The sequence below is a fragment of the Erythrolamprus reginae genome, chromosome 6, assembly GCF_031021105.1.
Source record: "Erythrolamprus reginae isolate rEryReg1 chromosome 6, rEryReg1.hap1, whole genome shotgun sequence".
Classification (NCBI taxonomy): Eukaryota; Metazoa; Chordata; class Lepidosauria; order Squamata; family Dipsadidae; genus Erythrolamprus; species Erythrolamprus reginae.
In genome coordinates this window covers 62939147-62964246 of record NC_091955.1, presented here as the reverse complement: position 1 = coordinate 62964246, position 25100 = coordinate 62939147, and the positions used below count along the sequence as shown (strand labels likewise).

Below are 25100 nucleotides of genomic sequence, written 5' to 3'. Positions count from 1 at the left end.
AGTTGTCCGATGCTATTTCACTGTTATGGTACTTTTAAAAAAAAGATTTTTAAAAAATCTTAGCAAAAATTTGTACATCAAGTAAAATTGTATATAGACATAAAATACATCTTAGATTTAGATAACTTCTTTTATTTCCCATCTTTATTTTATGTCAAATAATTCATTTTAAGGTGCCCTTACCACTTTTTGATATAGTCCTACCTTGCGGCAGCAGAATCTTATCCAGAGAAAAGTACTTAGGGATACATTTTATACAAATACAGTATAGCTTCTAAAAAACAAAATGGGCGCTGTTTTCTATTAATATTTTAAATAATAGAATAAGAGAGTTGGAAGTGACCCCGGAGGTCTTCTGCTCCAACCCAGGAGAGTAGTCCTTGTCTTACAATTGTTTAGGGACTGTATGAACTTACAACAGCATTTTAAAAAGTGATTTATGACCATTTTCATATTTACCACCATTTTTGTATCCCCATGGTCACGTGATCCAAATTCAGAGCCAGCTGGGGTGTCCCAGTTGGAATGTGATCCCATTTTGCAGCCTTCTGACAAGCAAAGTCAATGGGGAAGCCAGACTCATTTAATAACCATATTAGTAATTTAACCGCCACAATGATTCACTTAACAAGTGTGGCATGAAAGATTGTAAAAAGGGGCAAAACTCACTTAACAAATGTCTCACTTAGCAACAGAAATTTTGGGCTTAATTGTGATGGTAATTCAAGGACTACCTATCCCATTTCAGACAAATGATTGTCCAATCTCTTCGTAAAAACCTGTAATATTGAAGCACCCACAATTTCTGGAGCTTCACTGATTTCTTAGTTCTAGCTTGATTATGTCCCTGATTAGTTACCATCCATTACTTCTTATTCTGCTTTCTGGTGCTTTGGAGAATAGGTTGACCCCTCTTTTCTTTGTGGCAGCCTCTTAGATATTGGAACACTGCTATTATGTCACCCCTTAGTCCTTTTCATATTTGACTTAATCAATTGCTAAATGATAGCTGTTTTGCAGCCTGAGAGAAAATGGAATTAGCTTATGGACAACTGTTTTAGAGCCAACATCGCAGAAAATATTTAATGTAACAAAATAAATGTCTGATTTGAATTCTATTGAGATCAGGGCTGGGAGGAAGAGGCCTTTACTTGTGGTTCTCAAGCACCATATAAAAACAGCTTGCAGTATCATTTTCTATCTTGTGCTGTTTAATTGGGACATACTCAATATTTTCCACTGCAGTATAGATTTTCATATCAAAAATTGGAAAATAATATAAATACTAGATAATGAAGCTAAGTACTTTACTGGCATTCAAACAAATCCATATGCAATGCACTTCTGTGTAACATCCTGAAGATCACAACAATATTCCTCCATCAACATATTAACAACATGAATACATGGCAATGAAAGTAGTGTAGAATATGTTATATGCTTATACATATTCCCACTCCTTCATAATCTCTTCCATTAGTTGCTGTATGAACATTTCATTTGCTGCTTCCTTTTTATCAATTTTAGAGTAGCAGATGAGCTATTATCAATGTCTGGGAGTACAGTATCATATCAAGCCTCTTACACAGACACATATATTAAAATGAAATGTTTATTAGTTGTGTAAAGCAAAAGGGCCACCAACTTTACTAAAAGAATGAGTCACAATAGATGTTTATCACACCTTTAACTAGGTGTACTTTTAACTGGCTGGATACTGGAGTGGGGAGGCAGGTGAAATAAAGGAAGTTATATGGTGATACAGATTTCAGTAGAGAAAGGGGAAATAATTCAATTAGAAATATTGGGACAAAAATTCCAACTATGAAAACAGAACAAACACATTTAGGGGAACACTACTGTATGTACAGGAAAGGTAGCATTTGTAGAAAAACAGGTTTGAGTGCAGTCCAACACAACAATTGTGTTCCCATGTCTCCCAATTTTCCACACTCAGTTTACTAGTCCACTTTTGATTGCTACTTTTCAAAGTTTGATTTTGAACTCTGTAGGCTGCACAGTAGCAGAAGTCCCCGAGGATTTGAAGAGTGCCTTCAAGATGGTGTCAGGATCCACTTCAGCAGGGGGATTTGAAAATGTTCCTGTGCTTGTCCGACGTGGTTCAATTTCTTTCTTTACTGAAGGAGTGTCACTCAATCGACTAGGTAGAGTTACAAGAAATAACATTTAGGTTCCTGACAGAATATAGACTCAAGCAATAGTATTTATTTATTTATATAACGGATAAAAAAAGTAGGAACAAAATTAGAAATGCTAAAAGCTCCCAACCTGAGTGATAATCAAGAATGAAATGTTTGCAATCAATTCTAATGCTAAACTCAAATAGTTTTTATATTTTCAGGCTGATAACCTAAGAGAGGCAAAATTTATTTACATCTTACATTTATATTCTGTCCTTAAATCTTTAATTTTAAGAATGTAATAGACTTACAGCAAAATAGGCTGGTCTGAGGTGATGACATTTCCATTAATGAAAAGATTACATTTCATTGGTTGTCCTAGTGAGAAAAAAACGTAACATCAAAAGATGCAATGCTTTAAAGTAATGCTATTATAATTGTTGCTAAGGTGGCACAAATTCTGGAAAATCATAATCGGGATCGTATTCATTCTTTCCCTTTTCCACACGTTATATTCAGTGTCAGAAGCACTGCTTCCACGATTTTTCTCCTCTTGATAATAAAAAGATAAATCACTGTTAATTTGAGAAATTCCAACTGCAAAAATCTGTGTTCTAAAATCCTGGTAAAATAGAATCTTTTTTACTGTTTGATTCTTTCTTTCCTGAAAATGTTTGAAGTATTTTGCAAAAAAGCAAGGAAAAAGAAAAGCTCAACCTTTCATATGAGGTTCATGCTCACCATCCAAGCATCTGTTGTTGTATTTCTTATATGCAGTAATGGCATCTTCCTTTTTCACAAACACGACTTCAGCCATCCCAGGGTTCACCAGACGAGCTCGTTTTAGGGCTCCACACACACAGAACAATTCCTGAGGAAAAAGTTGTTGTTTCGGAATAAAGAATATAGTATTGCCATAGCTTTAAACAAGACAGGATTATTAAAGCAATAGCAGCAAGGTACGGTAATTAGATACAGTGGTACCTCAGTTCTCCAACGCTTTTGTTCTCGTACATTTCGGATACCGAACAAACTTTTCGGCAAAAATTTGCTTCGGTATCTGAACAAAAATCCGGATACCGAACAGCCACAGAAAATTTTGTTTGTTATCCGAAATGTTACCGCCCGCTTAACAGCCTCCCAGTCTCTATAGTCTAACCTCTCCAAGCTGCAGGAAGGGTGGGGGCGGCTGCAATACCGGCAGCTTCGGGGGGCTCCTTTCCTCAGTGCTTCGTCTTGTGCACCAACTTTCTCCTTCCTGGCGGCAGCGGTGGTGACGGCAGCGGCTTCCCTTTGAGGAGCAGCAGCGCCGGGAACGTCACATGATGAAGAGAAGCTGGTGGAGTCATCTCAGCAGTTGCCGCCGCTCCACCGGCTTCCCTTCATCACGTGACTGAGATTTGTGACCTTCCCTGCCAGTTTCTGACAGTAAACATCAACTGGGGAAGCTGGATTTGCTTAATGACCATGTGATTTGCTTAACAATCATGGAAGAAATGGTCATAAAATTGGGTCCAATCATATGGTGATTCGCATTATGACAACATCAATCTATAATGGAAATTCTGCTCCCGTGTTTATGAGTCGAAAATTATCTGTACTTTCAGACTTGAAAAATATACAATACTCACAACAATATCCTCTTCTGTAACACGGGGGTGTAAATTGTTCACAGTCATCTTAGTACCCTCTAAAGGACTAAAGGCTGGCTATAATAAAAAGAAGGCAAGCATCAGCAATAAATAGAGGAAACATCAGTGATGTAATAATGCACACAAAGTGAAAAGCTAAAGTCTATAATTAAATTTCTACAATTTCAGAACGCAGGTAGTCCTTAACTTACAACTATTGGTTTAGTGACTAAAGTTACAACGGCATTAAAAAAAGCGATGTATGACTTTTCCCCCATGTCCATTGCAACATCCCCATGTCACATGATCAGAATTCAGATGCTTGGCAACTGGCACATATTTACGAGAGGTGCAGTGCCCTGAGGCCATGTCTTGATCTTCTGTCAAGCAAAGTCAATGGGAAACAAGGTTCACTTAACAACAAGGTGTCCAGGGGGAAAAGCATTTTGAAACTCCCTGATATTTCCCTGACATTTCCCTGTAACTTGCGATCTAGTTAAGGCGTGGTCGTAGATCACGTCATACCAAACGGCTAAGCCGTGGAGAAATATCGGTAGCTGAGGAAGCAAGCTGTTGCCAGTTATGCTCATTTTTGCTTGACTCTGCCAGGCAGTGCGATCAGGTTTTTTTACATGATTTCCCCCTGACTTTTAAACATTTTAATACAGTTTGTTTCCCCCCCTGATTTATTCTGGTTTTTTTCATGATTAACCTGATATTTCCTGAACCGCCAATTTCCCTGATAATCCCCTGATTTCCAGGTTCGCTGGACGCCCTGAACAACCATGTTACTAACTGAAGAATTGTGATGATGAAGTGATTCACAAAAATTTCGGCAAAAGGGTCATAAAATGGGGCAAAATTCAGTTAATACCCATCTTGTTTAACAAAAATGTTGACATCAATAGTGGTCGTAACGCGTAAGTTGAAGACTACCTATATTTTCCCTAACTAATATCCAACCACCATATAAAGCATATTCAGTCAGCAAAAAGTTATATTGGATTCAAAAAATAGCTTGTTATATGAAATTCTGCAGTTCATTTGGGGTGGGGGAGAGCCCATTCATAATTTTTTATATTCATCGATACTAACCTATTATGAATTTTATATTTTTATATATATTTTACATATTTTTATTAGTGTTTTAATAATTTCTAATTTAATCTATTTTTAAATTAAATTATTGGGGGGGCTTTTTAACTGATGGATAACTGCCCCTACCCTCCTTGCCTTTCGCAAACTCCTCAAAATTCACCTCTGTCATCAGGCATGGGGTAATTGATTCCCCTGGGCTGCTTCCGCTTTACGCGTGGTCTGTATGAGATGTATGATTGTTTTTATATTAAGGGTTTTAAATTGTTTTAGTATTGGATTTGTATTGTTATTCTTTTTAGCTGCTCCGAGTCCTCGGAGAGGGGCGGCATACAAATCTAATAAATAAATAAATAATTGTGAACCACAGTTATCAGTGGCATGAAGGAAACTGCCATGTCAAAAAATGGGGCAAGACAAAAACTAAATAAAATTTAATTTAATCTAAACACAATTCAGTATAATTAATATAGTTCTCTGGAATTCTCTCGGAACAGTACCCTGGAGGTGCTTTAATAACTTCCTGTTTGCATCTCTGTACTGTATTTGGGAAAATGACATAATATATCTGTTCACCTCACTTTAGGTTAAAATGAATTTTAAAAGAGTTTTACAATTCTATGGACAGCAAACAAAGACATCCCCCTCCAAATCCTCAACCCACCTCAATCACTATAGGCTCGCTGGGTGGTTCCTCCTTGGTCACTAAGGTTCTAGACATGTTGGTGAGGGCCTTTGTTCGGATGGGGGAAGACGGAACTGGCGGAGCTGTATATGCATCATTCTGGACCACTTTTGTAAGAGGGACTGTCTTCGAGAGAGAGAACTGGTTGCCACTGTGTCCAGCCTGCACAAACAAAACATAAAATATTGGAAATGCCAGAAGCTGTTCCTTTTCTTTCAAACACCAAAAACCAAATTATTATTATTATTATTATTATTATTATTTATTGTATTACATAGCAAGATCTCTTGTGTCAGACAATTTAGCTGCAGGAACAAACTGGTGTGGTGTAGACAAGACTTATAATTGTTGAATTAAGCTAACCCACTACAACATATCCCTTAGTTTTTCGTCTAACAAGGACTTGCAAGCTGGTATCACATTTTGATCTTTGAATTTGATTCTTTCCTCTGATGTTCTGTAGTTATTCTTACCATTTGACTTTCATTTATTTATTTTAATTTTGTTATTTTAATCTTAATATATAAGCCATCTTGAGTTACATCAGCAATTGAGGTGGCATACAAATAGGTAGAAATATGACTTATGCTCAGATCACTAATTTTGGTTGAAACCCATAGCCTATTATTTATCACAATAATCCTTTAAGGCAAGCAATACTACTAAAGTATAAGTTGTTTTTTAAAAAAAACTACAGCCTTTTTTTACCCTGAACAGAATTAGGAGATACGTGATTAATTAGATTGAACGTGGACAGTGAGATTTCCTTTCATATTCCTTTCATATTCCATAAAATATGGTTCTAAAGGTAAATAATAAAAGCATATCTAGTCTATGATGGCTTCTTTTCTGCGCTTTTAACTGTTAGAGATTATTATTATTATTTATTAGATTTGTATGCCGCCCCTCTCCGAAGACTAAGATAAAAATGAAGCAACATTTTAAAGAGATCATTCTGTAATTGACTTGCAACATACCTTCCATTGGCTTATCAAAATATATTGACTGGGCTCATGCATGATATTAATCTATTATGGCTTTGTATAATGCATGAGCTTCAATACGATCAATCATTTAGAATATGCACCTCTTTCATCACAGTATTATGGATTTTCAAGACAACATCAGAAATTATATCCCAGAACTGCAGTGCTTTGATAGTAAAACGTTAGATTACCAAAGAGAACTTTCCTCTTGCCTCTTTAACTATCTTTCACCAGAATGATGAAGTTAGTTTGCAATACAGTGGAATCTGGACAGATTTCAACTACTAGCTAATTCAAAAGATGGAAAGAGAAATTAATGGCATGTTAATTCTATGAGGCTCTATATCTGCCACAGATACAGGTAGCTGTCATCTTGTCTTGGAATAGGTGCAAAAAAAATGTAGAAATCTCAAAGTTGGAATGAGGATGTTCATTCAATATGAATAGAGAGAAAGCATATTTATTGTACATAGGTACATAGGTACATAGGTACACGCCCACTAAAGGCAGAAAAGAAAGGTTACGATCCTTACTGCATTGTTCAGGAAGCTATTTGTTGCCGTGATTTTCATCTGTTTGTTGGGAAAGGGAGATAACGTTTCATCATCATCCTCTGTATCGTATAGGCACTAAAACAGAAAATAAGTTGATATAATTTTTATCATGGAAATAATTAACTGAATATTTCTCATTGTAGCTGCAAAATGGATATCTTAAACAGATGGGGTTATGTTGAAGTAACAATTACCCTCAACCAGTAAGCCGTTATGGACTTCATTTCTGCTTCTAGCTATCAAGAATATGCATGTAATGATCTTTTAAAACTTATACTGTATATGTTAGGGCACAAATTAATCAACCAATTTTTCTGAGTATAACACTTCTCAGAGGAGAAACAAACATGGAGATATCACAATTCTGAAGAAATTTGTGCCGCATATGGAGGCTATTTTAATATACACTTTTCTATGCATGTATTGCTTACTGACTGAAATGCTTCAAAACTGTTTGATCAAGTAATATCAAAAACTTTAGAAACCCAGGAAAGCTTGACAATATTTACAGTGGAACAGAAGATGGCTCATTTATGCTATAATTCACATTTTAAGTGACAAACTGATTATTGTATCAATTGTACTTTTACATTTATGATGTTTGGTTTCTGAAATGAAGATAGGTAAAGGAAGAGGAGTGTTTATGAACACGACTGGAAGCCCAATATGGGTGGGGACACAACCTTTTCCTTTCTACTGATTACAAGAAACATTTCATAATTAATATATTGCTTTTTGCAGCTGATTTGAGTTTTCCATTCAATGAAAATAATGTTGAAGGCTGAGCTACGTCTTACTGTTTTTCACCTACTATGGATGCTATGCAACCTTCTGTTCTAAATAGTATCCTAAATTCTCAAAAACAAAGACTTATATTCTCAAAAATAAGTACATTACATGCAAAGGTATTTATTTACTTGAGGTCAACTCTTTTCAATATTTAACTAAGCATTATTTTATGGAATGATAGCAGGCAAGCCAAAGACAATCAAGGTAGCTGTGTCAATATGTTCCATTATCTCTTATCTGATTAGCCATTAAGTATCACAGTAGTGAAGAATGACAATATTTAAGATGATACTTATAGCCAAAGCCTATCCCAGGAACTCTGGGAAAGAAATATTTCATACTATGGAAGTTATCACACAGAAAGCTTGTCATTTCACTCACATCCCATGAAGAGAGGGAACCTTTGCCAGACCTCTCGATGAGTGCATTGGAATACAAGAGTTTGCTTTGCTGAGCCATTTCCTGATGTATCCTAATAGCTTCCTAATATTGCAAAACTAAATATACCATACAGCTGAGATGCACAGGTATATACCGAATAACCCCAAAGGAGATGCTTCCAATGATTTGTCAACATTATATGCGTAGACACAAAAAATGTATAAAAATAAGTTGAACTGATAATTACATAGACACACACCTGTTTATGGGTCTGATTATTCACAATGTTGACCTTCATACCTGCAGAATGAGCATGCGATGGAATAGTAGCCTTCTGCTGTTATTGGGGTAGGAGAAGAAGAAAAAGATAAAATCAGCAAAGGATATATCAACTTCTAGAGTTAATTCAGGATTACAAAAATGTGAACTGTTATTCTTTAGTGCTTCTAATAACAGACCAATTACTGTACTTCTTTATCAAATTTTTGAAGCATTATTAAAATGCATTGTATTCTACAATCTCTTCCACTAACTGTAAAAAGGGGCTTTTTAATGTGATCTAGAAATTACAGTAAGCTAATAATGTACTATTAAAAAGGAAAGCATAATTGCAGGAATTGCTTTGTCCCATAATTGAGTTCTGCTTCCAAATGTTTTCTAAAGGTTCCCAGAGAAGGCTCGATGTTTTACAGAATCATTACCCCAGCTTTCTCTGACTTTTATTCAGAATCAGCCTGGCTTCATTTGTGAGATATGATAACAAAACTGTGGAAAAATCATTTTACTTTTTACTTTAAGGCAGAGGTCCCCAAACTAGGCAACTTTAAGATTTGTGGACTTCAACTCCTAGAATTCTCCAGCCAGCTATGCTGGCTGGAGAATTCTGGGAGTTGAAGTCCACAAGTCTTAAAGTTGTCAAGTTTGGAGACCTCTGCTCTAAGGCAAGACTGATTATTAAAATAACTGCTTGGTTTTTAAAACAAACTTTACAGTCAGAGCTCAATATATACTGCTCAAAAAAAATAAAGGGAACACTTAAAGAACACAATATAACTCCAAGTAAATCAAACTTCTGCGAAATCAAACTGTCCACTTAGAAAGCAACACTGATTGATAATCAATTTTATTTTGTTGTCAGCACATTCAACTTGGTACAGAAACAAAGTATTCAATGAGAATATTTCATTCATTCAGATCTAGGATGTGTTTTTTAAGTGTTCCCTTTATTTTTTTGAGCAGTGTATTTGCCATGATCAATCGGCCTCTGTGGTGCAGGCTGTTGCTTCTGCCCTAAAATGGAATTTAAAAACAAAAGGGAATTGTTCGAATTCGTTTTGACTCCACATTTTTAAGTTGACAATTTCTGGATTACAACTGAATGAAGAAAGAAGAATTGGACGACATTTTACCATGTTGTAGAGTGCTTTAAGCTTGACTACTGGCACAGAGACAAAGAAGATTGGGATGCTTCTAGCATAAAACTGGAGAAGACAGACCAAAATGCTAAACTCTTCTGCTGATAGCAGGTGAATGGCATAATACCGTTGGGAAGTTAAAATATCTCTACAAGCATTTCGATGTGTGTGTGTATATACAGTGTTCTCTCGATTTTTGCGGGTTCAAACGTCGTGAAAAGTCTATACCACGGTTTTTCAAAAATATTAATGAAAAAATACTTCGTGGTTTTTTTCCCCATACCACGTTTTTTTTCTGCCCGATGACGTCATATGTCATTGCCAAATATTCGTCCACCTTTAATAAATATTTTTTTTAATAAACTTTAATAAATAAACATGGTGAGTAATAATCTAAATGGTTGCTAAGGGAATGGGAAATCGCAATTTAGGGATTTAAAGTGTTAAGGGAAGGCTTGTGATACTTTTCATAACCAAAAATAGTGTATTTACTTCCGCATCTCTACTTCGCGGAAATTCAACTTTCGCGGGCGGTCTCAGAACGCATCCCCCGCGAAAAGTGAGGGAACACTGTATATATGTGCATATGTTAACAGCTCTGCGTGCACAATATACCATTGTTTCTGTGGGGGAAATAAAAATTACTGAACAATATAGTGTTGTGAGCCAGATGGCAGGCTGATACATTTATATCAGCCTACCATCTTCATGAGTAGTGCAATATTAAATATTTACAGAATATCTTAAAAACTTCAAAAGACACCGTCTAGCTTCCCTTTGCTCTTTTATGGTGTGCTTAGTGAAGTAAACAGAATAATCAAGTGGCATCTTATTTCAAACATAAAAAATTGCCTCTGTGAATGTTAACACCTAGTTAGCCTTGTCTGGTTGTAGGAACTAAACAGAGTTGGTTGTGATCAAAGGTGTCAAAGAAAAAAAAAAGGGAATTGCAAAAGTATCAGCTAGACTTTTAAAAAGACATGTTACTTCCATATACTGCCCAAAAACCCCTGCGTAGAGGCAATCACCAGAAGCCTAGTTCTGTTGCAGCTGAACTACCTGTCAAGGGAATGGAGACCACAAGGAGATGGAGTAACTCAGTTTTATTGCATGCAGGTTCAGAAGATAGTAAAACAACATCTGAACAAAGGCTGATACTCTTACAAGAGCTTTTATACCTTCACAGAAAAGTAGAATGAGCAAGGCATATCACTATTTGGACTATATTGGATGTCCGTATAAGGTAAAATGGAGAAAGAAAATAATAAAGTTAACAGATAAAAACAGATTACATAAGCAAAATACATTCTATGGCAGTGATGGTGAACCGTTTTTTCCTCGGGTGCCGAAGGAGCCTGGGTGAGCGCTATTGCGCAGGCACAGGTGCCCACACCCATAATTCAATGCTTGGGGAGAGTGAAAACAGCTTCCCCCCCAGAGACCTGAAACGACCTGTTTCCCAACTTCTGATGGACCCAGTAGGTTTGTGTTTCACCCTCTCCAAGTTCCAAAGACTTCCCTGGAGCCGGGGAGGGTAAAAATGCCCTCCCCCATTCCCCGGAGGCTTTCTGGAAGCCAAAAACGCCTCCCCTCCCCCCGAGCCTCTGTGTGAGCCAAAAATCAGCTAGGGCAATGGCTCACGTGCCAGCAGATATGGCTCCGTGGCACCCTTGTGTCACCCTTCATAGGTTCACCATCACTGTTCTATGGGGTATTAGGCCATCAGGCAACTATATTCATATTTGTACGCCATCCATAAGTGTCACTTCCTAACTTCTTTTCTTGTGCATGTTCCATAAGCAAAACTATGTTTTAGTAAGCAAATTAAAAGGTGGAAAAGGAGAAGTTAAAGATACAGAATTTGCATCAGTTAATCAATTTTTAAAATATTAAACTTTAATACTACTAAAAGATACATATATTGGAGTGTCTGTCTCAGTTCAACCCAAGAAATCTTACTTTTTAAAAAATAAAGCACTGCTTCGTTTACTCAGGATACAACGTAAATTAATGCTTTATATACATTTCCATATAACCATAAGGGTATGAACTTGATGCTCTCTAGATATTCCTCATACTGTCTTGATAAGAATTGAAGCCCCAAACAGAACCAATTTGCCCCTCTTGCTGAAATTTAAACAAGAGGAAAACACAGGAGAAATTACAAATTTGTCATATAAATAATGCAGTTCTATATAATTCATATTAAGTTCCTAAATGTAGGTAAAATAAATATCTACATCTATTATAAACTTAATTGTAGTAGTACTCTCCATACACTCGGAACATTGCATTAAGAAAATTTTTTACTATAGTGAATTACCATGAAAGAGCTAGTTCCTCATATTTGATCTAGAGAAAAGGTATCTTACATGGATTCTCCTCCTATCATTACAAAAATGTCACCGTATGTTCAGAATATTGGAGAATGTTGTCCTCACTCATCTCTTAAGAAAACAACCTCAACAGTTGACACAGATGCAATTTACAAAATACTGATGATTGGTCTTGGTCTTAAGTAGTGGAAAGATAAATCAGGATCTCATCTAAAAGCAATCCACTGCTGAGTCTTCTGTGATCTTATTTTACTCTTTTTTGATAAATCTGGAGTGTTTCAGTCTGGCTTAAGGCCAGTGTATAGTTTAGAGACAGTGTTGGACACATTTGCTGATGATTTCTGACAAAACTAAGATAGGAGTAATGTTTTCATCCTAGTGTTCGTTACTTTCTCAGCGACTTTTGAATTTGCTGGCCGTAGTATCCTTCTCGACTGAGGCGATCAGAAGTGGGAGGCATTGGGCTAGAGTCATTCACTTCTTCTTCAGGCTGGTTTGAGTCGGGGGAAGGAGAATGCCCCTTCCTCCTGTTCAACAGCTACACAAAACCACCGAGAGAGATCATCTGCTACCAGTTCAGGGCACAATTCTTTATTTGAACCCCAAGTGGCACAGGTGAAGTTGTCACTGTCTTGACTCCTTGACTGTCTGGGTCTGAGAATAGACTTTGGCTCAATCCTAACCGATTGAGTAGTTGTCGCTGTTTGGATTCTCTAGGTCAAGGGTCTGTAACCTTAAACCATTTTGACCAGTTTCCTACAGAAAACACTAGAAGCCACAAAACATGGGTGACGGTGGCCAATTCACGTCACTCACTCCCACCCAGTCATGTATCACCCCCACCCTCCAGCCATGCCTACCGAGGTTTTGTGGCTCCCGGTATTTTCTTTTTTCTGGGAAACAGGTATCACTCTTTGATCTCTCTCCCCCTCTCTCTTTCTCTCTCATCTCTTTCTCATTCTCTCTCTCATGTGCGTGTGTGTGTTTTCCTCTTGAACTATTTCCAAAAACAGATGACGATTTCCCCCCCCCCCCTGATGTTGTTCTTTCTTCTTCTTTGGGTGCTTTTTACCATATGATTTAAATCAAGAGTCATTTCAGGTTACTAGATAAACGAAGCTCTTTGGTCCACCTGCTGTGGCTTCCTGTCAGCTGAACCCACTGATTGGGTTAATTATTTAACTAAATTTAAATTTTGCCATGCTGTGGGATCTAGGAAGTGTGCTTTTTTTGTGGTGGATTCCACACTTTGGAATAGCATCCACCCAGAGATAAGGAACAATTTCTCCTAGAGTTTCACAAAGGATTAAAAACCTGGCTCTGGTTCTTGATGTTTGCCATTGTTTAATAGCCCCCTGTTTGGTTTTGTGGGTTTGTTAACCATATTTCAGTCTGAGCTGTCTATTAATTTTGTTTCTCGGTGTTACGTTTTGTAGACCTGCCAAGTATACTGGAATTGGGTGGCCAATTAATTTAACTGAATGAATGAATAAAATGTTGTTATAAAAAATTCTGAGAGTTGAAACGAACTGTCAAGAGTTTGACATAAACTGCATTGTTACTTTCACCAATATTTTTCTTTGAAAAACACAGTCATTTCTCCAGAACCAGAAAAAAAGTGATTAGCAGTAACTTACTTGTATTGTTTTTGTGATCTTTACAGCAGGAGATATCGTTTCCACAATGGTGTTCATGGTGGCTGCAACTGGAGCACTTCTTTTCAAACTAATTTTCTCTCTAGCGTCAATAACTTTGGTCACCTTTTCCACACTCTCTTGTTTCCGAGAATTGAGCATCTCCCGGGCATCTTGAACTTTCCCTTTGATTTTGAACCTTGCATCTTTCTGAAGCAGTTTCTCCCTGGCATCCTTCACACCAATTTTGTACCTAGCGTCAGTAATGCCAATCTTTTGACGTGCGTCAAATGTCTGCTGAAAGCCAACACTGGGTGATGATCTGCTTAAAAAGGTTTGCTGGTTTCCAATTCGGGATCTAATGCCTCCAAACACCGGCCTCATGTTCAATCTGAAAGAGAAACGCCAGATTAACTAAAGTTTTTTCAATTTTTTAAAACACCCCACACCCAATTCATCATAATTCCAAGAAGTCTGTGAAACTGGTTTACAGTCAGTTTACAACCTGTGGCCAGAGGTGGGCTGCTAAGGTGGAACGGTGAGGTGGGCTCACCCCCGTGGCTCTGAGTGCTGGCTGAGTTCAGCGCAAATCTGCTACTGCACCTGGGCAGGGGCGCCCATGGTGTCCACATGCAATTTGGTTACCTGCCCAAATGCAGTAGCAGAATTGCGCTGGACTCCGCTGGCACTCAGAGCCACGGGGGCGAGCACATCTCACTGTTCCACTTCTGTTTACAGTGTAAATAATATACAGTGGTACCTCTACTTAAGAACTTAATTCGTTCTGTGACCGAGTTCTTAAGTAGAAAAGTTTGTAAGTAGAAGCAATTTTTCCCGTAGGAATCAAAGTAAAAGCAAATAATGCGTGCAAACCAATTAGGAAAGAAATAAAGGCTTGGAATTTGGGTAGAGGAGGAAAAAGAAGAGGAGGAGAACAGTCACTGCCCAGAGCAAAGGGAGCGTTTCTTTTCTCTGGGCGCTGGCAGAGGTTTATTCCCTGCCCAAGCACCCAGAGAAAGGAAAATGCTTCGTTTGCTCTGGACTGCCAAAGCCTCCTTAAACACTACCAAAAGGCTCCTCTGGCAGCCCAGAAAAGTCCGAGAAGGCTGGGATTAAAGGGGGAATGGCAGGAAACTGGCCGGGCCTTTGTGCCGCTCTCCAAATTTCCTGGGAAATTTTTCTGAGCTCGGGTTCTTAAGTAGAAAATGGTTCTTAAGAAGAGGCAAAAAAACTTCAACACCCAGTTCTTATCTAGAAAAGTTCTTAAGTAGAGGCGTTCTTCAGTAGAGGTACCACTGTATAGCCTATTGATTTTAATATACAGTGTTCCCTCGATTTTTGTGAGGGATGCGTTCTGAGACCGCCCGCGAAAGTCGAATTTCCGCGAAGTAGAGCTGCGGAAGTAAATACACCATTTTTGGCTATGGACAGTATCACAAGCCATCCCTTAACACTTTAAACCCCTAAATTACCATTTCCCATTCCCTTAACATCCATTTACTCACCATTATTACTGGTACCATTGAATAAGACACTTAGTGATCCTGATATTTATAAACATAATTATTTATTAACAATAATTATTTTTTTTGTTATTTATCTGCAAAAATTATTAGTTTGGCGATGACGTATGATGTCATCGGGCAGGAATAACCATGGTATAGAAAAAAACCCTGTGAAGTATTTTTTAATTAATATATTTTTTAAACCGTGGTATAGGCTATCCACAAAGTTCGAACTCGCAAAAATCGAGGGAACACTGTACTGGGTTTTTAGCTTACCTAGTATTTTTAATTAATTAGCTTTGTTTTGTATTCACTGCTTTATATTGTATCTTGTGAGCCGCCCCGTGTCTTTGGAGGGAGGGGCATACAAATCAAATCAATCAATCAATGTGCACTGCAGATTTTCCAAAAAGGCACTTTTTAGACCAGTGTTTCCCAACCTTGGCAACTTGAAGATGTTTGGACTTCAGCTCCCAGAATTCCCCAGCCAGCGAATCCTGTCTGAGGAATTCTGGGACTTGAAGTCCAAATATCTTCAAGTTGCCAAGGTTGGGAAACACTGTTTTAGACAACATGTCAGGTAAAAGGTTTTTAGACACATCTACACACCTTTTGCATTACATGGAACCAAGAGCCACAGCTCAAAAAATAAAATAAAAATAAAATAAACGGGGGGGGGGGGTGTCAGGTAAAGCTGCAATGGAGGATGCTGGATACACTGGGGCTGGCGAGGAGCCCCCAAAGCTTCCTCCTCAGCCCTCATCCACATCATGCTGCTCCTACTCCCCGCGTCCCGTACCCATCTCCACCCGGAGACCCCGCCGGCGCTGCCCCTTCTGTCACCGGACACCGCTGCACTCCTCACAGTGGGTCAACAGAACCGAACTCTCTCTCTTTAGCAGGTCATGATTGACAGAAACGCTAAACCAATCAGGAGGCAGGATGTCGCTCTGGGCGGGCCTTCCCTCCCGGACACGGTGCGGATCTTTTCGGTCCGCTGCGACGGGGGGGGGGGAGGGGCGGGTCCGTCGGGTCCCATCCTCGTGGATTTCTCCGCGGGCTCCACTCACCTCCCTTTCGGATTGAGGCTGACGCCGCGCTTCCTGATCAGTTCATCCAAAGATAAATCCGCCATGTTTTCTCTAGGCCCGGAGATAAGTCGCAGCGACCGATGCCCGGACATGAGAAGCAACTACTTCCGGTCTCACTCTTACAGCCGTTTGTCTCCGCTTCTCGCGGCTTCAGACAAATCGCGCGTAACAAGAAACTGGAGATTACGCGAAGACTTACTTTCCCAGAACCCAACGCGACATCGTTTTAATTTGCATGTATAAAATTAGATGTTTAGAGGCAGATTTTTTCCAGATTCCAAAATATTTTTCTTATATTAGCGAATCAGTACGTAGATAACAGAGACATAAATTGTTGGAGTCATTTCTATTTTTTGTTATACAATTCACCCTTATGTGGAACGACTCGGTTGTCAATCACCTTTCCTCCTCTAACGAAAAACGGCATGCCTTAAACTTATGAGTAAGGAAAATAACGATTCGGGGTGACGCCCGAGTCTTCACTAATAATGTGAGAAGAATTTTTGCGCGGGTACAGGTCGTCCCAGAGGTGACCCGCCTACTTAGCGGGATGCCTGGGTGCTCTGATCTGCCCGGATACTTTTGGTAAAAAATATCCGAAGTTTCACTGCGAGTTTTCGATTTGGTAACTATTTCATACCGTCTGCTCTAACTCTTGTTCCAACTTAAATAAACCTGCGTGTGAAATATTTCCTCGTTGTCTTCGAAGGATATTTTCATTATACAGTATAATTTATTTTGGTTATAAGGATGAGAAGCCAATCTCCTTTCTTCGGCCTTGTCTCAATTTAAATTCTACATAATTCCACCTATTTTCTGCATCTGAAGTAAGTATGCCTTTTAATAACATTTCAGTTATTAACACTTTAGATGCTATCCATGTAGGGGTCCCAAAACTCTGCAACTTTAAAGACTTTGTGGACTTCAACCCTCAAGAATTCTGGGAATGGAAGTCCACAAGTCTTAAGGTTGCCAAGTTTGAAGACCTCTGGTTTCCAAGGCCCTGCTTATATCCTGGAGAAGAACTCAGGTCTGCTGGTATTGGGTATGGTAAGTACAGTGTTCCCTCGATTTTCGCTGGTTCGAACTTCACGAATAGCCTATACCACGGTTTTTCAAAAAAATATTAATTAAAAAATACTTTTCGGTTTTTTCACTAGACTATGGTTTTTCCCACCCGATGACGTCATACATCATCGCCAAACTAATAATTTTTGCAAATAAATTTTTTATAAATATCAGGATCACTGTCTTATTCAATGGTGAATACCAGTAATAAGGGTGAGTAAATGGTTGTTAAGGGAATGGGAAATTGTAATTTAGGGGTTTAAAGTGTTAAGGGATGGCTTGTGATACTGTCCATAGCCAAAAATGGTGTATTTACTTCTGCATCTCTACTTCACGGAAATTCGACTTTCGCAGGCGGTCTCGGAACACATCCCCCGCGGAAATCGAGGGAACACTGTAGTAGGAATTGGAACATTAAAAATATTTACCATTCTCTAATTATTGTATACTAAGTAGTCCAGTTGAAATGATCTATTTTTTAGAATAACAATAGTGCAGTGACAGTGAACTTTTTTTGGGCTCGGGTACTGAAAGGGTGTGCATGCACACAATAGCACATCACCCTCTCACTGAAGCCTCTGGACCCTTCCCAAGTAGGCCTGTTTTTCGACCTCTCCAGGGTTCAGGAGGCTTTCCTAAAGCCTGGGGAGTGAAAATGGCCAAAAAGAAGCTCAACAATCAGCTGACCAGTGCGCATATGTGCGCTGGTGCTGACACAGGACAATGCCTCACATGCCCTCAGATATGGCTCCGTGTGCCACCTGTTGCACCTGTGCCATAGGATCGCCATTGCTGCAATAGCATATATACGTGCACTTAACTCTAATTTTACTCAACAAGCCATGATTCATAATTTTTCACTGCTTAATATATGCCATATTTTAGCCAAATTCAATTCTCATCAATTCTGTACCAATTCTATCATCTACTATTTGAAAAATCTCCATGGTGTTGAACAGAAAATAAATCTTCATAACTAAAGGGAAAGAAAAAAAGGTAAAGCCAGGTAAAAGATGCATCAAGTGCTGCACATGGCAAAATATTACTTGATTCCCACTACGTTAGGGGTGAAATTCAGCAGGTTCTGGAGAACTGGTAGCAGAAATTTTGAGTAGTTCAGAGAACCAGCAAATACCACTCCTGGCTGGCCGCAGAGTGGGGTAGGAATGGAGATTTTGCAATGTCCTTCCCTCAGGAGTGGGGTGGAATGTTATAATTATGTCACTTTTGCTACTTTAACTGTAGTTACTATAATTCTCCCTAAGGTTTTTCTTTGCTCATAAGTAAACCAATTAGTTTTCCCTATATTTCAGGATACTCTTACTCTATATGCTATGCCTCATACACCTACAACTCATGTTTCACTTTTTATGAGTGTTAAAGTGCCGTTGGCTTACTCAAATGGTTGTCTCTGTGCGCTGTGGGGAGAGTCCAAGCGTGAGATAAACTTTGGTCGATTGTTTGAGGGACTGAGTTATTTTTAGAATGAAGCACCCCCTCTCTGTTCCACTGGCTCTTGTCCTGTCAGTTTCAAAATGAAAACAGAGTGACCAACAAAAGGAGGACATGCACGAAAACCCGTAGTGACCCTGGACTCCAGAAGCCAGGGCGGGTTTGGACTCTCCTCACAGCACACAAAGAAGACCATCCAGGTAAGCCAATGGCACTTTGCTGCACTGCTCAGGAGAGTCCAAGCATGGGATATACCCAAGTTTAAGTCTCGTGGACTGGAGAAGGCTGGTCCAGGGGAGCAGATGTGGAATAGATCCTCTGGAGTACCCACCTTTCAAATACAGCCTCAGCCACGGCAAACAAATCCAGTTTATAGCTTTTGATGAAGGACAATGTGAGCGCTTGCAGGATGAGCGAGACATCCAAAGAAGGGTAGCTATGGACGACCTGGGGTCTCAAATCGACTGCACCTTTCAAGAAACTGAAGCATAAAAGAATCCTGATGGCCAGGGACTACAGAGTGCATTGATCCCTTCCGTTTCCAGTGCTGGAAATCTGGAATAGAACCTCAGCAGCTGTGTGTTGGTGGGAGCTATGAACAAGTCCACTAGTGGCTGGCTGAACATTGTGGGCAGTGTCAAAGAGCGTCGGTTGAAGGAGCCACTCCACCGGGTTGATAATGGAACGATTGAGCTGCTTTGCCTCTAGATTTGAGACCCTCCAATATGTGTTCTACTAGGAGTGATTGCACATATAACACTGCATGCCATGCCATTTTTTTCCTGCTTCTCTCACAAGGAATCTTGATCTCGTGCCTCCCGATAGTTTATGTGGGACTGGGTCACCACATTGTCAGCACGAGAACATGACAGTTCAAAAAAAGTGTCATGAAGTGTCGTAGGGCTAATGCCACTGCCCAAAGCTCCAGTAAATTGATGTTGGTGTTGACTAAGTCCACCTGTGTCCAATGACCCTGGGTCATTCAAGCGCCTGTGTGAGCTCCCCACCTGAACAAGCTGGCATCAGTGGTAACAGTTATTCGAGTGAGTTCCTTGAAAAGGCAACCCTTCTGAAGAACTGGAGTGAACGAAGGACATCAGGAGTCGCGCTGACCAATGTGCTGAAGTGGCTGATCCTGGCCTGTTGTTTATGGTTTATGACCTAAGTGTCCAAGGACATTAGTTCCCGTTGGGCAATAAATTATTGAAGCCTGCCACCAATGGGAAGTGCCTCTTGGGAGTCATTTAGATCTTCTAAACCCTCAAGACCTGGATTCCCTGAAGGGGCATCTCATCTGGGAAAATGCCTGCCCCTATCCCTGGCAGTGGATCTGTCCTGTCAGTCCACTGGTAGTACGATCTTTGGGGTGGGGGGCTCCCAAAGGAAGACTCAGGCTAAAAGGCCTGCTTCCTAAAAAATGGAGTCAAGCATCTGTCTGCCCACCTATGTATTCTGGGAAGAATATTCTGTGTTTGTCTCTGTCCTCCACCAGAATAGAGTCAAGGGGTTCCCCATAAACGGGGCAACAGTGAGGCGCCATTAAGAGCGCGTGTCCGCTGGCCAATTGTGAAGCCAAAGCATGCAGCAAGATATGACACTAGCTGCCATGGTGTGAGATGAGAATTTGGCTGAATTGAGTATCACATCTGTGGAAAATTGAGCTGCCACCAACAACGTAATCCCGGTAGAGCCATGAATCATCTATATCCAATCTAGACTGCATCTCCCTAATCCACATGATGGAGGTATGGTTAAAGAAAGATGCAGCCGTGGTTGCCCTCAAGGACCTAACGACTGCTTGGTGGGACTTTGGTAGCATAGTCTCCAAAGTCTCCATGGGGCCAGATTACTTGTGGGACCGTCTTCTGCCTCATGTATCCCAGCCGCTCAGTCCCACAGAGTTGGCCTTCTCCAGGGCCCATCAGCCAGGCAATGCCACCTGGTGGGGCCTAGGGGAAGAGCTCTGTGACGCCCTTGGCCCTCTGGAACCAACTTCCCCTGGAGGGTACTGCTCCATCCTCCCAGCCTTCCAGAAAGCCTTAAAAACGCACCTCTGCCAACAGCTTGGGCTCACTGAATTCTAACATCTATCCTGGCTTATGATTGAACTAGTAATGTATGTTTGGATGAAACGTGGATGATTGGTCTCTTAAATGAATTGGGAGTTTTAGAGCATGATTCTTGCTAGATTTTCTTATGTGATTTTTAGATTGATGTTTTTTAGTATTTTAAATGTTAGATTTCTTGCATATTTTGTATTTGCTCTGTTGCAAGCTGCTAAAAAGACTTGGCCTACTGGTGGTCAGGGTTAAGGTCCTCCGACACCTGTGATGGAAAAACTGCCAAAGACACTAAATTGGCGATGGGAATATCCACCTTGGGGAGTTGCAACAGTTAATCAATCTCTGGGCCAAAGCCAAAAAACTTGTGTTCGGCCAAGGTCCGGCCAGGAGCGGAGGAAGGATGGCTCCAAGATCTTTTGATGGTCTTGATAAAGAGTTTTGACAGTGGGAGAAATTCAGTCTCTCTCTCAGGCTCAGAGAACAAACCAATAGCAGGGTCAATACCCAGAGGGTTCTGAAGACTTGGCAGCTACACCCAGGTTCACTGTGAGCTTGGCTTTGTGAAGCAGTGACTTGAAAAGGGCTGGTTTAAATAGCCCGTTGAAAGCTGGCTGGTCTGGAATCAGAGCTTCATCATCAGATAACTTTTCATCTATCATACTCCCTTCACCCTGTAGAGAAGCCTCACTGAGCTCGGAAGAGTGGCAAGAGTAGGTGTTGCCAACTTGTGACCAAGTTCCCTGCATAGGGGCAGGAATTATTAGATAAGGAGACCTTTGTTATAGGCCTGTAGCAATGCCCTGTGAAATAGGCATTGGTAATCATGTCCTGCAACTCAGATGGAAGATGTTGCCTGGCATCCGCCCCAGGACGGAGCCCCACCACTGTGGAGTTGAAGGTTGCCGAAGCACGTGCCTTTAAAGTGGATTGGAGCCTAGGGAAGAATGGGCCCATGGGCTGGGATCCCTTGCAAGAGAACCTCCTCAAATTCCATGACCTGAGCCACTGAAGGATGTTCTGGAGACCAATCTGCCTCGTTTGCAGCCCCTGTAGTCACTTGCAGGTTGGCAGTCTGGGGTGGGGAGAGGCAATGAAGGTTGCGGAACCTGAAACTGCTGAGCCAGTTGTTGAGATTGTTGAGACCAATATATGGCAGTCTGTTTTTGAGCCTTCTCAAATTGTTTTTTCAAGGGGCGAAGCCTCCTCTCAGGATCTTTAAGGGTCAGTACAGATGAGGACGACCCAGAAACCTTGGCCTTCCCCTTAGAAGAACTATGGCTCTTAGACGTGGCCTTCTTGGGGGCAGATGGGGACGGCTTCTTCTCTGCTGGATTATCAGACTTTCCAGCCATATTACAGGTAGTGAGGCCCCTTTGGAGAAGGCCAGAAAGGATGATGCAGGTGTATAACCTTGAGGCAGGGACTCCAACTGAGGCCAGGTGAAAAGATGGTAAGTCCAGCAGATCCCCAGGATATGTGCCCACCATGGCCACATTATAAGAACAATGCCGTATCAGTTCAGCAAACCATGGAACCTCAGCAATCAAAGACACGGCTATTAGCAGGCAAAATGGCAAATGGGAGGTTTGTGGCCTTTTAAAATGGCCACCGGCACAAATTGTATGAGAAGACTTGATCTGTGGCCAAACAAAATAGCTGCCGATACTGAAGAAGTTGTGACGACATTTGCCTAGAGACAGGCATTCCAAAATGGCCACCGGCACACAGCAAGTAATAAAGGGATCTGCCTAACAAGAGGCAAATTGTAACATTCCAATGGCCACTGGCACAAACGAAGTTAAGTTGCTGAGCAGCAATTAATACGATTCTCACATGGTGAATATTGCTCCCCCAATAACTCCCAAGAAGTGTGGCAGATGAAGGGAAATCCCTCCAGGTAACTGTTGGAGCTCTGTGAGTATAGCCCTGTGGGGCAGGGACTCTAGTTTTGCTCCGTGCTTCTGTGAAATAGTATAGCCCCATGAGGCAGGGGATTCAAGGTGCCTCAGCTGTTTGGCAGTGGCGGTTCTCACTGGTGCACCAGCTAACCTGCGCACACACTGGCAGCATATAGGTCGTAAAGATCCAATACCGGAAAGTGAGAGTCCAAGCAGAAATTTAACCAATCGTAAAGTAGCTGAGCTGGAAAAAGCATGTCCCTCTTACTGAGTTTTGAAACTGACAGGGTGGAACAGAAGGTGTGCTTCATTCTAAAAATAACTCAGTCCCTTGACAATCAACCAAAGTTTAGCTCATTCTTGGACTCTCCTGAGTAGCGCACAAAAGAACCAACAGTTCAACTGAACAAAGCACAAGCACTTACAGAAATAGAGGAAGAGATTTTGAAAATGAGAAGACACTGATCAGAAAATTAACATTCTTCAAAATGTAACTTTTAAAAATGAATTCAATGAAACTGAATATAGCAAACTATGACTTAAAGACTTCAAATCAGCAAATAAATATGAGGGTGAAAGGTCATTCTCCAAGCATGTAGGTTGGTTTCCAAATGTTTGCTTACTAGTTAAGTAATATCGTCAGTCGGGTTTAGGTGTCAGTGTGATAGGTCAAGTGTGGGTCTTATGATGGGTCAGGTTTGAGTCATTTGTTTTGATGGGGAGGTTACATCCGGTGGGTCATTAGGAGGTGAAGTGCTGGGAGGGGGGTTGAATGGATTGGTGTCTCTGATTGGCTGTGCAGTTGATTTGGATTCTGAGTGATTCATAGGCTGGTTATAGATCAATGTGTCTATTGATGGAATTGCTTTTGGAGTGCCAGGCTCAATGAACTCTCGAGCGTGGCAGGTGGTAGCGTGGCCAATGATTTTTGTTATTCCAATTGAACTGGTGCTGGTGTCAGTAGAGGTTATGGATTTGGGGTCATGGCATGTAACTGTCAGCCAGTGTTCATGGATCCTGGTTTTTAATTGATATGAGATTTATCCCATGGAGAATTGCTTGCAATTGTTAAATTGTTTGTAGATTGTTTCTTCTATATCTTGAATTTGGTTCTCGTCAATTCCTGGTGGAGTGTGGCTGTGGGTTGAGGGCTATGGCTATTCCTAGGTGTTGGAGAATTCTGGCTCTTATTTCTTGACACCCCTTTTGTGTATTGTAGGGTTAGTTTTTCTGTGGTGGTTCGCTGTGTAGTGTATCGTGGTTTGGTTGCTTGTGTGTCAGACGGAATATGAAGGTTTTTTGATAGCTGTTACAGAGAAAGACATCAGTTATTTTTCTTCCACTTTTCTGGTGCTGCAGTGTGTCCTGGCCCTTCTGAAAAGGTTCTGCACACAGCTTTTTTGGTGTGGTAGGGTGGTTGCTTGAGAAGCTGAAGAACTAGTCTGTGTCCATCGGTTTGCGATAGACATGGGTTTCCAATTCTGTTATCTCAAAATCCTTATATCAATGTCTAGGAATGGGAGTCTGTTTCCTTTTTGCATGTGAATTTGATCCCTGGGAATGTCATTGACAGGTGACATGTTTCTTCAATTTGGGAGCATTTGATGATAACAAATGCAGCGTGTCCAGAATTTTGGTTGGATAGTGGGTAGAGCTATGGATTCAAACTATTGCAGGCCTGCTTCTCCTATTAGACCTGATATGGGTGATCTATCAGAATACCTTCTAATTCTTTACAGATTTTCCCATTGAAATGTGTTGAGGCATAGATCCAGGAGTTTCATGATGGTTTCTGTGGACATGGAGTGTTCTGTGGTGTATTCATCTTTTTGGATACGGTGTTTAATTATAAAGTGTTGTATGGTTTATTTAACCAGGTCAATGTCAAAGCAGACCATTTCTTTCTTGATCTCAATGTGCTTGATGCATTGGATAAATTGTTCTGGGGAGTTTGAGTGGGTTGAGTCATTGACCAGGTGTCTGAATTTGCTAGTTTGTATGTCAATGTTCCAGGGAGACACAAAATTGGGCAAAAGAGAATCCCTTTCTTGTGTATTTGGGGGAGTCTGTAGAACCTGAGTGTGGAATAGTATTGTGGTTCCATGTGGTTTCTCTCTAGTGGTGTTAGTCATTTTTCTTTTTTCTTCAGGTGTCTCTTATTTTGTTGTTTTGTCAGATTATTGTGGATTATTTGGTAGGTGTTGGTGTTGTTCAGAAGGTTTTCAGCTTTGCTGATGCCATTTTTTCCCATTACTGTCTTTGTCTACTGGTAGGATGACAATGCTTTTGTCTTGTTTCAGTGTCTTTAGTGGTCTCTTCTCTTCTTCGTCTGTGTTTTGTCTGTTGTATTGCACATTGGAGATTTTTTGTCTGATG

General features: G+C 40.4%; 1 protein-coding gene and 1 non-coding gene across 5 annotated transcripts; one reads left to right on the top strand and one right to left on the bottom strand.

Moving 5' to 3' along the window:
- Nucleotides 1-1293: 1293 nt before the first annotated feature.
- On the bottom strand, nt 1294-16399 carry POLDIP3 (DNA polymerase delta interacting protein 3). Of its 4 annotated transcripts, none has more exons than XM_070755989.1 (9): nt 16223-16399; nt 13651-14038; nt 8522-8599; nt 7072-7167; nt 5532-5714; nt 3773-3850; nt 2883-3012; nt 2453-2519; nt 1294-2161 (listed from the first exon to the last, which is right to left on the bottom strand). In XM_070755989.1, the coding sequence occupies exons 1-9, from the start codon at nt 16333-16335 to the stop codon at nt 1987-1989; spliced, it is 1308 nt and encodes a 435-aa protein (XP_070612090.1). In that variant the 5' UTR covers nt 16336-16399; the 3' UTR covers nt 1294-1986. The 4 variants fall into 4 exon arrangements, with proteins under 4 accessions (XP_070612090.1, XP_070612091.1, XP_070612093.1 ...); XM_070755990.1 differs by having other exon boundaries at nt 8522-8596; XM_070755992.1 differs by lacking the exon at nt 16223-16399 and adding an exon at nt 15762-16068.
- A 269-nt stretch (nt 16400-16668) lies between these two features.
- On the top strand, nt 16669-16818 carry LOC139169830 (U12 minor spliceosomal RNA). Its single transcript, XR_011559534.1, has one exon. It is a non-coding gene; the product is annotated as a U12 minor spliceosomal RNA (small nuclear RNA).
- The last annotated feature ends 8282 nt before the right edge of the window (nt 16819-25100 follow it).